Genomic DNA, 15535 nt, shown 5'->3' with positions numbered 1-15535 from the left:
GCCGCGCCGGGCGTTTTGAAGCCGCTCTGCCCGGCGGGGCCGCGCCGCCCATAGCCGCTATGGCGCTCCCGGCTTCCTTTGCTCTCGTGACGTCCCCGCCACGCGCCGGAAGTGACGCTCTCCGGCGGGCGGCACGAGGAAGGCCGGCAGCATGGCGGCGGCCGGGCCCCTGCGCTTCAAGAGCAAGTGAGCGGCGGGCGGGCGGGCGCGGGGCCTGGCGCGGGGCCTCGCCGTGACGGCCCGGCCCCACGTCCCTCTCTTCCTCTCCCCTTTCCCTTCCAGCTACGCCGTGTCCAGGAGGATGGAGCCCTTCTACACGGGCGGCCGCGTGCAGGTAAGGGTGGGCCGCCCCCCGCCGCCGGGGCCTTGCTGCTCCCCCCGCGGCAGCCCCGCTCCTTCTCTCGCCCCCAGGTCAGCCGCGACGGCACCGCCTTGTTCTGCCCCTGCGGCACCCGCCTCAACGTCATCGACCTGGGGACGGGGGCTCGGCTCCACAGCCTCGAGCAGGTGAGGTCGTGGTGGGGCCCCGGGGCGCTGCTCTGAAGCTCTGGGGACGGGGCTGGCAACCGGGAGCGCGGCGGGGTTGCGCGGGGTCTGTCCCTGCAGCTGGGGGCTGCTGGGCGTGATCCCCCGCCGGCAGCAGCTGCAGAGAAGGGAGAGCACTGAGGCACCGCACCAACAGCCTAACTGCGATTATTCCTTTCGTTCCCGAAGGACGACCAAGAGGATATCACCTCGTTTGCTCTTAGCCCTGACGATGAGGTATGTCTCAGGCTGTTTGCTTCGTGTTAATCTTCTCTTGGGCTTCCTGACAAACCTGGTGAAGACTGAAGGCTGTTCTGCTTGGCTGTACGCCGTGCTTCCAGAGATCTCTCTGCGGTCTCGCCTCTTCTGTGTTCGAGTCAGACATAGCAACCATTGCTGTCTGATGGCTTTTTGGCGCTAAGGACAAATCCAGGGATAACAGGAATGTATTTTAATCTATTCTGTATATATGTAGGGACTGTAATAATTGACGTTTCACTTAAATCCTAGAGTTATTCCTGGCTTCTTTCATGCATCCATGCACTTAAGCACTGAAGGTCAGAGGCTCTGGGAGAGAATTACTGCTGTTTCTATTGCTTGTCAGCCTAGAAGAAGCTTTTGTGCACATATGTTAAAAATCCAATGTTTATTCTATTATGCTATGGTGTTGGACACAGTCTTGTGAATTAATTTTGAGAGATGGAGCTTCAAGAATGTCATGGTGACTGATACTTGTTTTTTTTGTGTGTGAGTACTGAAGGAAACAAAAGTCTAATTGTTGATTTTGCTTTCTTTTGCCTTGCTTCTGCACAGATTCTCGTGACAGGAAGCCGAGCCCTGCTGCTGAAGCAGTGGAATTGGCGAGAGAACAAGTGTGTGCGCACGTGGAAAGCAGTGCATGTAGCACCCGTTGCTAGCATGGCCTTTGATTCTACTTCAACGTTGTTAGCCTCAGGTAAGATCCTGCTCCACTCTCCCACAGTGGGAGTGGTACCGAGTGGTCCTTCTGCTTCTGAATAAACTGCACCAGCTTGATGCAGTCTGGGGTGGTAGTGATCTCCTGAATCCAGATGAAACTAGAAGTAGTTATGCATATATAGAAGTAAGGTGATAATGGACTAATAAGAATTTTTCCAGTGTTCTGAAATACACGTAGTAAAGCGCACATAAATATCTGGGATCTGTGAGACAGTGTGGCACAGTTATCCCAGTGTACAGCTGGGACTCTGGAGATGGAGGAGGACAGGCATGAACTGTAACTTATTAAGTATGCTTCAAGATTCTTGTCTGCGAGTAGTCAGGTTTTTCCCAGCTCTCTGGAACTGTAGGGTGCTTCCGTGAAGTTCTCTTGGTGTGGGTGGCTGTTACTGGGTTCATTTTTCTTTTGCTGCCTTTGCAACCCATGAAATTTTACAGTTGCTGGTATGTTAGGCCTCTTGTGTTCTCTGTCCTTCGTTCTTATGTACCCTTCTCCAAGGTGGATGCGACAGCACCATTAAGATCTGGGATATGATCAAACAGTACTGCACACACAACCTGAAAGGATCGTCAGGAGTTGTACAGTGAGTACATGTTTGCAGTCACTGGTGTTAGCGTGCTGTTTGGATGCTGAGACTGGTGTGAAATGTCTTGAGTTAATGGAATGTAAAGGATTGTTTGGATTCAGGTTCCTGTTTCCTGATTTTTGAAATACTTTGTGAAGGAGCAGGACTGTAATTGACTTTAGCCCAGGGAGGAAACGATTTGTTCAGGAAGTCTTGGGATTTAAGTGAAATATCTGTGCTTCTTGATGTATTTCAAGAATGTATAAGACTGGCAAAGACCAGTTATAAATTTTCCTGGTGGGTGGAAGAGGAATGAAGTCTTGCAAAGAAAGCCATAGTGTAAGTTCAGCTCAATTGATCTGTCAAATTTGTGGTGTAGAACATACAAGTTCATTGAAATGTTGGGCTAGTGCTGAGGGGGTGCCAGACATTATATTCCTGCCTCATTCAGGTGTATCTCCTTCCCTCTAGCCTTGTTGAGTTCCACCCTGATATCTCCCGTCTGCAACTCCTCTCCTCCTCAATGGACTACAAAATCCGCATCTGGGACCTGAATTCCAGCAAATGCGTCGCTGTGTTGGATGGCCACTTCAGTGCTGTTACCTCCCTGGCGTTTGCTGCAGATGGGAACACGCTCATTAGGTACGGGTCTAGAGAGGCTTAGCTTTTCTCTCCTCTTTACCCTGCCCCTGACAGACTGGGTGCTTGCGTGAGGTCTGGGAAGTTTGTCCTGTGGGGCAAGGGACTGCTAGAAAGCGTTCAATCTCAGCTTGGCAGTGCAAGGAGCTGACTGAGGGTTTTAGCACCTCTGTTCAGGGCAGTATGCTGTGCTGCTGTAGTTAGGCTGGTGCCTTCTTTTGTTCTGGGTCTCTTCAGAGAGGCGTTGAACTCTTAGAATCATAGAATATCCCAAGTTGGAAGGGACCCATAAGGATCGTCGAGTCCAACTCCTACAATTCTAAATCTGAATTCAGAGCCTGAGTTGAATGGCTTTAGCATTGAAACTGCTCTTTTTAACTTGCAGTTCCGGCCGTGATAAAATCTGCATGGTGTGGAACCTGGAAACCAGAGAAAGTAAAAGAACTGTTCCTATCTACGAGGTAAAGTTCATTTTTTTTTTTTTACTCCTTTGAGGTCCTTTTGTTGTTTGTAGTCATGGTTTCAGTGCTTTTCATAGGCAGCAGAGTGTGGTGTGGGTGCTTGTTAGCGCTGGTGGACTGTTACTCAGCTGTCTGCTAAAATGGGATGCCAGTCCCTTCTGCTCAGCTGATGTTTGGCCAATCCTTGCAGAGCGTGGAAGCTGCCATCTTGTTACCCTGAAAAAGGAGACTTCTCTCAACTGGGTGTGAAGAAACAAGGGCTGCACTTCCTCACGGCTGGCAGTAAAGGTGAGTGTTTTGGCATGTTGCTGCTGGATTTAGAGGTTGAGAAAGGACTGTTGCTGTTATTCCTGGGATGCGCGTTATGATTTGTGTGGCAGAAGTCTTGGGATGAACTCATGGGGGATGCAGAGCTGTCTCCTGAGTTCATCTGACAGTCATGGATGAGCAGAACCGATCAGGTCTGCTGTGGAGTTTTGACTATGCATGTTTTCAAATTGCAAAAAAGTGTGTGGTTTGAACTGAAGAAAAGCCTTGTGGTCCCTACATGCCACTTCAGTTGGTCCAAAGTAGTGGCTCTGACAGAAAACTTGTTTGTGTTAGGTGTCCTGAAAATCTGGGAAGTTGCCACAGCTGCTTGTGTATATACCCAGCCTGTGCCCTTTGAGCCTGTGGAGTCGAAGGAAGAGGCCAGCGAGCACAGTCTGACCCAGTGCATGCTTGTGCCCGAGAGAAACGAGGTTGTCACAGTGTCTGTGGAGCACAATATTGTTTTATATGATGCTCAGACTCTTCAGCTCAGGAAGCAGGTAACAACCTTCAGCATGCCCTTTCCTCTTCCTTTATCTGTATTTTAGGATCACCTCTGCTTCTGGTGAAAGCTTAGTCCAGGAGTTCTTCTTCTCCTTCCTGTTCTTGACCTGTACCTTGGTTACAAGCCAGAAAGCCAGTTTAACTCATGGGATTGTTTGGAGAGAGGTTGCACAGAAATGCAGGCAAAAGGAAAGCAGAATAGACCTAGCCAGAAATCCTGTCCGTTCCAGATTAACAAGATTTTTTGCATGCAGTATGAAGTGAAAAGTAACAGGAATGCAGCTTCGCTGGGTACTTCAATAACCAGTTGGCTTCTCCTTGTTAAACTGTTCCTGTTCTGCTGTCCTCAGCTTGCAGGTTACAATGATGAGGTTCTGGATGTGAAGTTCCTTGGGCCTGCTGATTCTCACATCGTTGTGGCTACCAACAGCCCTCAGCTGAAAGTGTTTGAACTGGCAACATCACACTGCCAGATCCTCTATGGTCACACAGGTGCGTGGTCAGCTCTGATGTGGGTGGGTGGAAGATGTGAAGGTATTTCTTTATCCAGCTTCAATCACAACTCTTATGTGGAGAGTGGAGTGCTTGAGTTTTGTCTGGGGCAGCATCACAATATTTTGAGTTGTGTGGAAAAAGTGTGTTTATGCAGTCCTGATTTTCCAAATGCTAGTTCTGTTTTTCCGGGTTTGTCAGTTCAGTCCCTCTCACTAGCAGTGAGATCAATTAAAAATGGAGTTAAATATTTAGGTATGGGAGTGCTAGCTCTGAATGCCATTTTATGGCTGCAAGTGACAGACCTGCACCAGTGCCGTAAGCGGGCAGTCACTGGTAATGTGTGGATGTGTTCCTGAGCCTCTAAAACCTGTCCCCAAGTCAGTAAGCGTTGGACTCCGTACTAATTCATGCATTTCTGTTGTCTGATTTCAGTATTCCTTTGCATCCAGCTGTTTTTTCTTCCTCTGTTTAGAAACGATTCTTGCTTTGGATGTCTTCAGAAAAGGCCTGATGTTTGTAAGCTGTGCTAAGGTGTGTAAACCTTTTTCTTCATTGTTAGTGATCTTCATAGTGCTCCAGGAAGGGCTTTTGGTAAGATGCAGTTCTTGACTGCTACACCCCCAAAATGCAAGGTTCTTCCACGATTTGTTTTTAACATTGCTCCCCTGCTCTGATGAATGCAGGCAAATGTTCAAGCTTAAAAAGCAGCAAATAGCCAGGCTTATTTATGTGGTAAGTGTGTGGAAGACTGATCGCTTATGTCCTCTACCTTTACAGGACAGAAGCATTCGGGTGTGGCGGATGAACAAAGACAGAAGGGTGATCTGTGTGGCCCAAGGACTGGGTCACGCACATGGGGTAGGCGCTGTCTCTTGCTCAAGGTAATAAAAACTGGACAAAGATTTACCTTGGCAAACATGAGGCATGGCTACTTTGCTAATCCTCAGAGTGAATGTTTTGGTGAATGCCTGCCTCTGAGCAATGTTTTGTCGTTTTTGATTCCAATTTGTCGTGGTGCTCTGAGTTTGAAGGAAGAATTTTCTTGAATGCATGTTAGCCTATCCATAAGTTGTGAAGCTTGCATTTCTTTGTCAGTCTACTTCTTTGCCTTAAAGAGCAGCAGCTGCATAAGTTGGCAAATAAAGCTCAACTGATTTAGAGAGAAGGGTTGGGGAATGGAGGGAATGTGTCTATGAAGGTGTTTGCTTAAGTAGCAAATCTGTTTTATCAGCCTTTCTCCTTTCTTCATTCTGCCTAATGGTCTGGAAACCCAACTTGCTTGTTCAAAAGATGCAATGTACCTTAATGTATAAATGAAGAGAGCTAGCAGTTCTCTTGGCTAATGCCTGAGTTGCTGCGGGCTATCCCAGTGACTTGAGTAAAATGGAAAGACGGTTTGGAAGCCATTAAAGCACTCTGTTTAGCATGACAGCAGTGTGACAATGTGGATAAATTCCGATGGGGGCGAGGAGAAGGCCCTTTTCTGGTGCAGGGGAAGCCACTGTTTTGCTTTCTCACAGTTGACACTTTTTCACTTTTTTCCCTTTCAGAATGAAAGAAAGCTTCGTAGTGACCAGCAGCCAGGACTGCACGATAAAGGTCTGGAATATCCCAGAATCTCTCACTTCCAAAGCAAAAGCAGCCTTGATCTCCAGTCCAGAAACCCTTCATGCACAAGTGACTGAGAGGGGTCATGACAAGGTAAAGCTCCACCTCATGTGAGATATTTTTAGTACTTAAATCCTCTCCTGTTTTGTACCTTACATGTAATGGCTGTCTCAAAGCGAAAGCAAAGGCTTAAACTGCTTTGTGCTCTCTGTATTTGTGACTTTTCTAGGACATAAACAGTGTGGCAGTTTCTCCGAATGACAAGCTCATTGCCACAGGCTCACAGGATCGGCTGGCCAAGCTGTGGTCTTGTTCAGATTGCTCTTTGCTGGGTGTCTTCACTGGACATAAGCGTGGAATCTGGTGTGTACAGTTCTCCCCAGTGGATCAGATCCTGGCCACCTCTTCGGCAGATGGGACCCTAAAGCTCTGGGGTCTTCAGGACTTCAGCTGTTTAAAGGTAATGTGGAATTAAAGCTGCCTACAAAAAGTGTTAATAGAGGTGAAATTTAGCTAGGTCTAGCTTTATTCTCCAGGATATTGGATGTATGAGCTGCATGCAAAACTCCAGGGCAAAAGGTGATCTTTTCTAGCTATCCAGTGATTGGTATGGTTCACTGTAAGGGAAAAACATTCAGGTAATTGAAAAAAAGTTGCCTTTGCCTGACACAGCTGTGGCCATGAATGAAAAAAAAAGTTTAAATTTCAGGCCCAGTCTTCATACAAGAACTATTTTTCTGGCTCAATAGTCTCACTAAAACAGTGAGAAGGCAGTTGCTAATTCTGTCCCATGTTCTGCCACTTAAAGAGTGTTAGCCTTTTGGAAGATGGCTAAATCATTTGGTCTCTGTGTTCATGCCATTTGCAATTGACCTTGGGCGACAAGTCCAAGCAAGCAGCTTGTTGGAAGAAATGCTATTTCTGCCAGTCATTTCCTATTGCCCCTTCAATCTGCACTAAGAGAAAGTCCTGAGGGTAGAAGCTGCTTTCTGGAACTTACCTACCTGGGCTTTGGGAGTAAATATTCTCTTGAAAGAAGATTCTCTGAAGGCCTAGCAACAGCTCTAACACTTCTGAGCTTCCTTTCTGTTTTCCAGACCTTTGAAGGTCATGACGCCTCTGTACTGAAAGTCATTTTTGTAAGCCGAGGAACACAGCTGCTCAGCAGGTAAGTGCTTACATCAGAATCGTAGAGGAAGATGCCGAAACTCATCAGAGAACAAATCTCTTAGCTGGTGGCAGCAAACATTGACACTGGTGGGTTAGTGATATATGCCACAGGGCGGAGCTAAGGGTGCATTTCACCCTGCTGCCTTTGAGGCTAGACTGGCCAGAGCTAAACAGTTACTGGTACCTGCAAAGGGTTTCTCCAGCTAGTAGCAGGAAAGAATGCATTTTCTCTTGAATTTTTCTCTTGAATCACCCTTTCTTACCGAAAAGCTGAAATGTAAGAGACTGGGAATACCACTAGGGAGTATGAGGAAATGTAGGTAACAGGGCTTTCCATGATGGAGCCACCTGAGGGGATGCTAGCAGTACTGGGAGCAGAATGGAATTCGTAAGCTCTCTCAAGATTTTTGGTTAATTCTGCTCCTGCTTGACAGGCATTGGAATGGGATGAGTTCATCCGGTATTTCAGGTGGGGCAGAGCAAGAATGGATCTATCCAGTGATTCTCTGAGTTAAGTTTGTTGTTTTTCTCTTCCAAAAGTGGTTCTGATGGTCTCCTAAAACTATGGACAATTAAAACAAATGAGTGTGTGAAAACATTAGATGGTCATGAAGATAAAATCTGGGGTCTTCACTCTAATAAGCAAGATGACATGGTTGTGACGGCATCCAGTGACTCCTCCATCACGCTGTGGAAGGTATGATGCAGAGTTTCTCTGTTTCCCTCTCTGGGTTAGTGATCAGAACGCAGTTGCAGAGATGAGGATCCCGGTGGTTGTTCCTCATTACAACATGACACATGCTCTCCTTATTTTTTTCAACTTGAAATCGCATCAGTAAGGCATATCTTTTCTTTGGTTTGTGTGCGTTTGGGTTGGTTTTTTGACCACACTGAATTTTCGTAGCTAATGTTATAAAAGGAATAGGAGATGGGCTTTAACTGGCCTGCCTAGTGCTAGTGTTCTAAAGGGGGGCTTGGAGGGCAATTGTGAGTTGCTGGATTTAATGTGTAAATTATTTGACCTGGAGATCTTACTGCAGAAACTGATCTTCTGTTCACTTGTTGGCTGAATAAAAAATCACGTGTGTTAAAGCAAGATTTGATGGTCATGTTTTGGTTTGTTATAGGATGTCACTGAAATTGAACAGGAAGAAGCACAAGCTAAACAGGAGGAGCAGATTATGAAGTAAGTTGATCCTGGGCAGTAGTGGGCTGTAAAAGGCGAGTTCTGTCCAGTGAAACTGCACATCTAGAGCCATCCAGGTCCACCTACTCTGAAGTATACGTCACTTAACTATTTAGATGTTGTCAAGGCACAGTAGTCTTCTACTTTGTGGTTTATGTTTAGTTAAAGCAGATCCTTGCTGTAATATTGTCAGCCTGATAATGGATTAGTTTTGTGTTTATATACTACCAAGATAAGTCACATCAAACTGCTGAAACCTACTTTCATTCCCTCATGCTTCAGCCAGCACCGAATAGTTCAGGGAGTCCTTGAATGTGCCAAGGAAATTATCTGCACAATGAGGGCACTGAGGCATTCACTGCCAAGCTGGTATTCACTTGGCATTAAACCTCTGCACACCATTATTGCCAAATCCATTGTTTTCTGTACAAGATTTTGTTCCACCAACCAAATATGTTTCACTCTCTTGATCTGTTTTTCAGAGAGCAAGAGCTTTGTAACCTGCTTCATGAGAGAAGATACCTCAAAGCACTAGGGTTGGCAATCTCTCTGGATCGCCCACACACAGTGTTGACAGTCATTAAAGGTGAGTTCATGTTACACTCTGAAGGTGTTTTTCTGCCCTCTCTGCTTTCCAGAGCATCTCTTCCAGGTAGACACAGACTATAGTCTGAAGTCTTTACATAGTAAAATAAAGTTAATGAAGTAAAATTGTCTGAAAGCCTCTATTTTACCCTTCTCTTATCACTCCCATTTTCCTAAGTGAAATCAGAGCTGATGACAAATAGTCTCCCTGCTCTTAGCCCATAGGTGCACTTTGGAAGGGATGAGATCACATTGAAACTTACGGGTTTGGAACTGCCACAAGGGATGTTATTTTCAACAGAATCCTCAGTGTAGGAGGAAGACATGGATATTTCTCTTGAAATGATTTTTTTTCCTCTCCCTAATTCTTCATTTCTTTCTTTTGCAGCCATCCTCAAGGAAAGTGATGGGAGGAAGCACTTGGAAGAGAACATTGTTCGGCTGAGGAAGGATCAGAAAGGTTTGTTGTGACATAGTTTAGTGCTAAAACCTTTCAGATCTGGGGCTTGTTTTCTTAACTGAAATTAAAGGGAGAAGAGTTTCCTTAGACCCAGTCTTTACCAGTGAGCTCCCACCGGCCTTGAGCAGGACTGCTGCCCTGGGCCAACTTCTTTGTTGTCCTACTCATGCTCACCAGCAGCTGCTCTGAGCTTATTGGAAGTCGTCAGCCTCTGGCTTTCAGGGCCACTTGGCACTACTTGGCACTCTTACTGCATGCCCTGAGCCCATCCAGCAGCTGGGAGACAAGTGCACTGAGCCAGTGGCCATGCCAGGACTTTGTCCCTCCCCAGTCTGATTTCCTTCAGTTACCACTGCCCGGAGGGGGCGGGGGGCTTGCCTGGTCTTACCACCCTCTTGTTTAAGATGTCCCTGTGATGAGAAACCATTCTGTGTGTGGTTGTTCTGCCCTTTCTAGGTTTGTTAGTAGTGCTGTGTGGGAACTGAACTTCTCTGAGATGAGATACTTTCTAACTCAGCATCTGCTGAACAGCCAGCGTGTATAAATGTCCTTCTTCCCTAGAGGCAGTGTTAGCATTCTTGGTGACATGGAACACGAACTCTCGAAACTGCCATGAGGCTCAAGCTGTAATTGAAACCCTCCTGAAGCATGAAGCACCAGACAGCCTTTTGCAATACTCGGGCATTAAATCTGCTGTGGAATCCCTGCTGCCTTACACTGGTGAGTGGTGGTGTGGGCATGTTTGGGCAGTGGGTGGGTTAGTGTGGGTGGATTAGTCTGAGATAGAGCTGTTGGGAGGTGCCTGTGGTGGTGATGTGCTCAGCATTTCACTGTACAGTCTCAGCTGCCCTCTGCTCCTTCGAGATCTGAGCTCTGTCAGGTTTGTGCTCTGGATCCTGGTGTTATGTGAATGTTGGTGCTTCCTGGCCTCTTGTTACCAGCCTGGACAAAAAGCTTTTCACAATCCGTGTGTCTGTGAAGTCTCTTGTGTTGTGAATGCTCCTTCTCTGCCTTGGTCCAAATAGAAGAGAGATTTTGTACCCATTTTTGGTGAACTTTCCATCTTCTGATGTCAACCATCAGTTTTCTTCCTTTGCAGAGCGCCACTTTCAGAGACTGAGCCGATTACTGCAAGCCTCCATGTTCATTGACTTCATGTGGCAAAACATGAGGCTGGCCGATGCATCACAGCAGGAAGATGTGACTTTGTGACCCTTCTCCCACCAGCTGCTGTTTCCTGAGGGGACCGTCTGGACTGCTTTCCCACCAGATATGGCAACTGGAATATTCCTGTATTTTATAATAAATTTTTAAAAGTTGAATTTTTAAAACAAGTCCACTGTTCAGTCTCTTTGGAGCTTAATGAGAGGAAGGGTCCATTCCCTTAGGCAAGCCATGTCTTCCTTTTGTATTTTCACACCCTGAATTTTGAGGCCTGGATGCTAAGATTGCTTAGTTTAGAGATAAGGCAGAATCTGGCTGTGAACAAGCTGTTTGTCTGTACAAGTTAAAGGCTACAAAGTTGGGAGATACAACATGGCCAGTAGTATCATATCCCAAAGTCCAGCTAGGTTGTGTATGTAGATCAGTGTTGTCTAAGCACTGAATATTCTCTCTGCTTGGACAAAATGCAGCCTGGGCCAAGTCCTGTATCGCCTGTGCCTGCTGCCTGGCAGCTGAGTGCAACTTTAATCACCCAACAAGAAAGTCTTTAGAGTATAAAAACCACGCAGCCTTTATAGATTTTTATCTGCATTTTATTTCAGAGAAAGAAATATATTAAACTTAGAACTACAGAACTTAGAACAACACAAATCCTTACACATTGGTTAAATTGCTTGTATCAAAAAAAAAAATCATACATGGGAGACTAACTAAAAGGTAGCAATCTAGACAAAAGTCCTAGGTTTTCTAACTCAGTTTTGTTCTCTCAGTTGTTCAGAGGCTCTAGCCCATTCAGATACATGATAGCCACTTCCCCACTACCCAAATTCATTTAACTGTAAAGCAAAAAATGCAATTAAAAGAAAAAGGGATTCAGGTAAATGACATTCACATGGCTGAATCACCACATCCCTACCCAATAGAAATAACTAGCTATGCATTTCATGGGTTTCACTCCATTCCCCTGCAGTGCTCTGCTGCATAGCTGCATTGTGGGGAATAAAGAAAGAAAATCATGACATTTTCACAAACCATGCTGGAGGATAAATACATGCCTGAGGGAGAACTACCTCAGTCCAAAGTGACCTGAGTTACACAGGAGGTGCTGGTACCCCAGCTGCTGTGGCTCTCCTGGTAGCAGCGGCATGCCCTAGTTAAACCACTTGATCCTGGCCCTCCTGTGCTGCAGCATGAGCCAGTGGTAACCTAGTGAAGCAGTGGCTGCAAGCCTGCTCCATCGGGACCTAGCAGTGTCCTTGAAACGTGGTGGTCCCCAGCACTGATGTGGTTCCTGCAGGACTGGGCAAGGGTCCACTGGGGTCCAGTGCCCTGCTAGCGCACATTGGGGAGCGGGTACAAGGCCTGGAGGGCTGGCCGGGGGGCGGACTGCTGCAGGGCTCGCTTTGTGACTGTGCTGCACCTCTGGAGGATCTCGCGGGCCGAGGGGCGCACGGGCACCTTGGGGGTGCCAGCAGCTGTGTCTGAGTCAGCGAGGGAGCAACTGAGATCGGCGGCAGATGGCTCCTACAAAGCCAGAATCGTTCCTGTCCTTGTGGGTGAGGTGTGGAGATTTGCTGCTGTGCGTGGCCGAGGTGTTCCCCCAGGCGGGGGCTCCTGGCCTGCTCCACCTCGGGCAGAGACCGTGACAAGTCGGGCTTCCAGCTCAGCCCGCTGCCCGAGCTGAGCGAGGAGCTGTCCGACTCCAGGTCCGGCGTGGATCTCGATCTGCTTCTCAAAGAGCTCACTGTCCTCATCGCTCCGGTCCTGGGAAGCATGGTCCTGCACCATGCTGCCTCCCCTCGCCTTGCCCTGGGGCTGGGGGGCCGGCGGGGAGGAGCAGAGGTTGGGCGTGGAGATGTTGAGGCCGCAGTTCATGATGGTCTGCAGCCTGTGGTGAGGGTTCTTGTAGGGCTGGAGGCACATGGAGGGCATGTAGCCGGTCCGCCCGTTGTATCTGAGGGGAAAGTGGGGAAAGAAGCACTGAGCTGAGGGGCTCTTCTCCCAGCTTGGACCAAGGGCAGGGGCAGCGCGTGGGGTGGAAGCAGGGGAGGACTCGGCAGTGCCACATGCAGGGTGTAAGGAAGGGCCACGGGGTGGTTATCTCAGCGAGGGCTCCTCACACACTGCCAGGGGAGAGTTACCAGGCGAGAAGCACCTGCAGCAGGCACCTGGCTGCCTTGGGAGCGCTAAACGAGAGCCACAGAGAGGCCTCCTTACCGGATCAGCCACCAGCCAGTTGTCGGACTTCCTGACCACCTCCACGACCACCCCGCTGTTGAGAGAGAGCTCGTCTACCTTCTGCGACTCGTAGGCCCGCATAACGAAATAGAGGCTGCCTGGAGAGAGAGGGGGAAGGATGTTAGTGCCTTCTGGAGAGAAAGCTGTGGCAAGCGCACAAGGAAGGTGGGCCTGAACTTCGCCCATCTGCTGAGCGGAAGCACAACCCGAGGCTGGGGGAGACTTTTCAGGGCCATTTTTTGAAGGAGGAATGTGGTGTGGTCCTGAACCCAGAGCTGCTGCTTGGGTCCGGGGGCACAAGCAGACTTGCCCTCCTCGTTCGAGCTCAAGGCATCCTGGATGTCCTCGTGGATGTCGATCTCCTCCAGGTACGAGGCTGGGAACCAGGCTAACTGCTTGTCTGCGTTTTCCACCAGCCACCAACCTGCAGCAAACAGCAAAAGAGAGTTTATAACCTATGAGAGGCAAAGAGGTGATCATAAAATCCCGATGCAGGGGCAGCCAGAGCTGTAAGACAGGAGAGACATTTTGCAGACCAGCTCAGTGCTGACACTCTGGCAGAGCCCCATCTAGACCCATGTTTGCACCATGCAAGTGTGTTGGGGTCCACAAAGCAAAATGTGAAAAGCTTTTTGCTTGGGCCACAAATAAGGCCCCAGGTCTCAGCTCAGACTTTTGCCTCCCTTGATTAGAAAAGGCCAGACCACTTGTTCTTTCCTCCCATCTAAATCCAGGTGGGCGCCCCACATGCACAAACATCACCCACACACCCGATGCTACAGATGTAGCATTTGCCAAGCCATAAATCAATCTAGAAATCTCACAGCATCCATCCCCAAAACTGGAAAATCCTTATCAAGCATACCAGTCATGTCCTTGAGTAACACTTCAACAATTTCCTTCTGAGCGACTTTGAAAGCCTGGTTCTTTGTGTCTTTGGTTTCAAAGGTTTCGATGCATCTGTAGCTCTGAGATGCCTGGGGGTGTGTAATAGAGAGCTGCTGCTGCACTTGCTTTTTCTTTTCCCCTCCAATTTCTGAAGGCATGATCACAACACTGAAAAGCAAAGTTTAATATCCATTTACTGAGAACTCCCATGAAAGGTTGGGTCTAGTGTTAATTTCAGTAAAATCATGTCTATTTATGAGGCTAAGGAAAGCTTAGGCATCAAAAACTACACATTGAAGCTTTCAGTAGAACATTCCTGTTCTGCTACCCAAAAAACTAACTTATGTTTCTCTTCTGTCCATATTCTATAACATTTCTGTTTCTTGAAGAGATACACAAACAAAAAAATACAAATATGATTTCATACCTGTCTTCAGGAAAGCAAGGATCTAGGTCTTGGGTTTGTGCCCTGAAAAACTGAATCAGATCTTCACTCTGGGAGATCTTAGCATCCGTTTTCAGCAGTTCCTGGGAGTACGTTTCCAGCAGTTTCAGTCTCTCCAGGAACTTGTTCATCTTCCTCTGCTTCACATTTGCATCTTTAAAATAATAATAAAAAAAAAAAAAAGCAAAGTTGATGCAAGACAATAACAGATCGGGATGCCTCCAGAGCAGCACCTTTTGTCTGAGCACAGCGGGCCCGCACCTACCACCCTCCCCTGCAGGGAACCGAGCTGTAAGTAGCTGAGACAGCAGCTGCTTCTGCCTCGCTGCTATTTTAAATAGCTCCCGATAGAATTTTTGCATATCTACCATTTGTCTTTGTTCAGATGTTGCAAGGAACCCTAAGCCAATACTTAAAATGTAAAATTAATTTACCAAGTGCATTTGTTTACCAAAAAAATAAAATGTTTCTAGGTTATTTTAAGTCGGTGATGGAGCCGAGCACATTGATGTAACCCAGCTGAACCATGCCCCCAGCGGGAGCTGTCTGTTGATCTGTCCCAGAGGGAGGTCAGACTCAGTGACTAAAGCCTACATCACCAGTTACAGCTGTTCCCAGCAGCTCCGTCGTGTTTGTCACACAATCTTCGAAAAAAATCAAAGATTTTTCCTCCTTACCTTTAAACTTGGGTATAGTCCTGTCAGATCTCCTGAGTGATCCACTCTCAATGGGGAATTTTCTCTTCAGCTCTTTCTAGAAGTGAAACAAAGGAGTGAATAACGGTGCTCACAAGGCTGAGCTCCTCCCTTCCCTCCCCAGGAGGTGGATATTATTTCCAGGGAGCTGTTCACTTACGTGGAGCCTCTTAAATTCTTCAAATGTCCGGTAGATGAGAATGTTGTTTTGATCTGACCAGGACACAAACATCATGTACTTCTGAAAAAATAAAAGGGAAAAGAAATGCATTTTTTTATCACGATGTTCAATATTGGATGCTTTCAAGCAATGAGCATTTGCCAGGACCTGTGGTTTAGTTCTGGTTTCAGGCTGCAAGACTGTCAGCTGAAAAATGAAATTAAGGACTAGACATACAAAAGTATTTCCTTAATTTTAGGGTCCCAAATGAGTAATTATTGTTAAAACCAGAAAGAGTTCTTAAGTTATGAAGAGGAAGAGAGCAAGTCCATGATATCATTTTCTTATGAGATGGACCATCAAAAACACGTCTGAGACCCCTGTCCTAGATAATAATGCTTTAGTTCCAATGATGCAGGAAAATGAGCAAATGTATTCCTGTAAGAGTAACTCAAAAAG

General features: G+C 47.1%; 2 protein-coding genes across 2 annotated transcripts; one reads left to right on the top strand and one right to left on the bottom strand.

Moving 5' to 3' along the window:
- Positions 1–59: 59 nt before the first annotated feature.
- TBL3 (transducin beta like 3) lies at positions 60–10820 on the top strand. The gene is given in 23 exon segments (XM_035563449.2): positions 60–186; positions 283–334; positions 412–507; positions 715–762; positions 1339–1480; positions 2003–2087; positions 2541–2711; positions 3094–3169; positions 3360–3383; positions 3385–3457; positions 3773–3978; positions 4333–4474; positions 4950–5008; positions 5255–5358; positions 6028–6178; positions 6315–6545; positions 7183–7253; positions 7796–7952; positions 8383–8441; positions 8924–9027; positions 9415–9486; positions 10048–10206; positions 10586–10820. Coding segments are annotated over 23 exon segments (2430 nt in total). The 5' UTR covers positions 60–151; the 3' UTR covers positions 10699–10820.
- A 647-nt stretch (positions 10821–11467) lies between these two features.
- Positions 11468–15016, bottom strand: NOXO1 (NADPH oxidase organizer 1). Its single transcript, XM_035563469.2, is given in 7 exon segments — positions 11468–12604; positions 12868–12884; positions 12886–12982; positions 13195–13312; positions 13754–13944; positions 14204–14375; positions 14899–15016. Coding segments are annotated over 6 exon segments (1002 nt in total). The 5' UTR covers positions 14353–14375; positions 14899–15016; the 3' UTR covers positions 11468–12174.
- Between the last annotated feature and the right edge of the window lie 519 nt (positions 15017–15535).

The sequence above is a fragment of the Cygnus atratus genome, chromosome 15 (genome assembly GCF_013377495.2).
Source record: "Cygnus atratus isolate AKBS03 ecotype Queensland, Australia chromosome 15, CAtr_DNAZoo_HiC_assembly, whole genome shotgun sequence".
Classification (NCBI taxonomy): Eukaryota; Metazoa; Chordata; class Aves; order Anseriformes; family Anatidae; genus Cygnus; species Cygnus atratus.
This window is presented reverse-complemented; position numbering and strand designations above follow the sequence as displayed.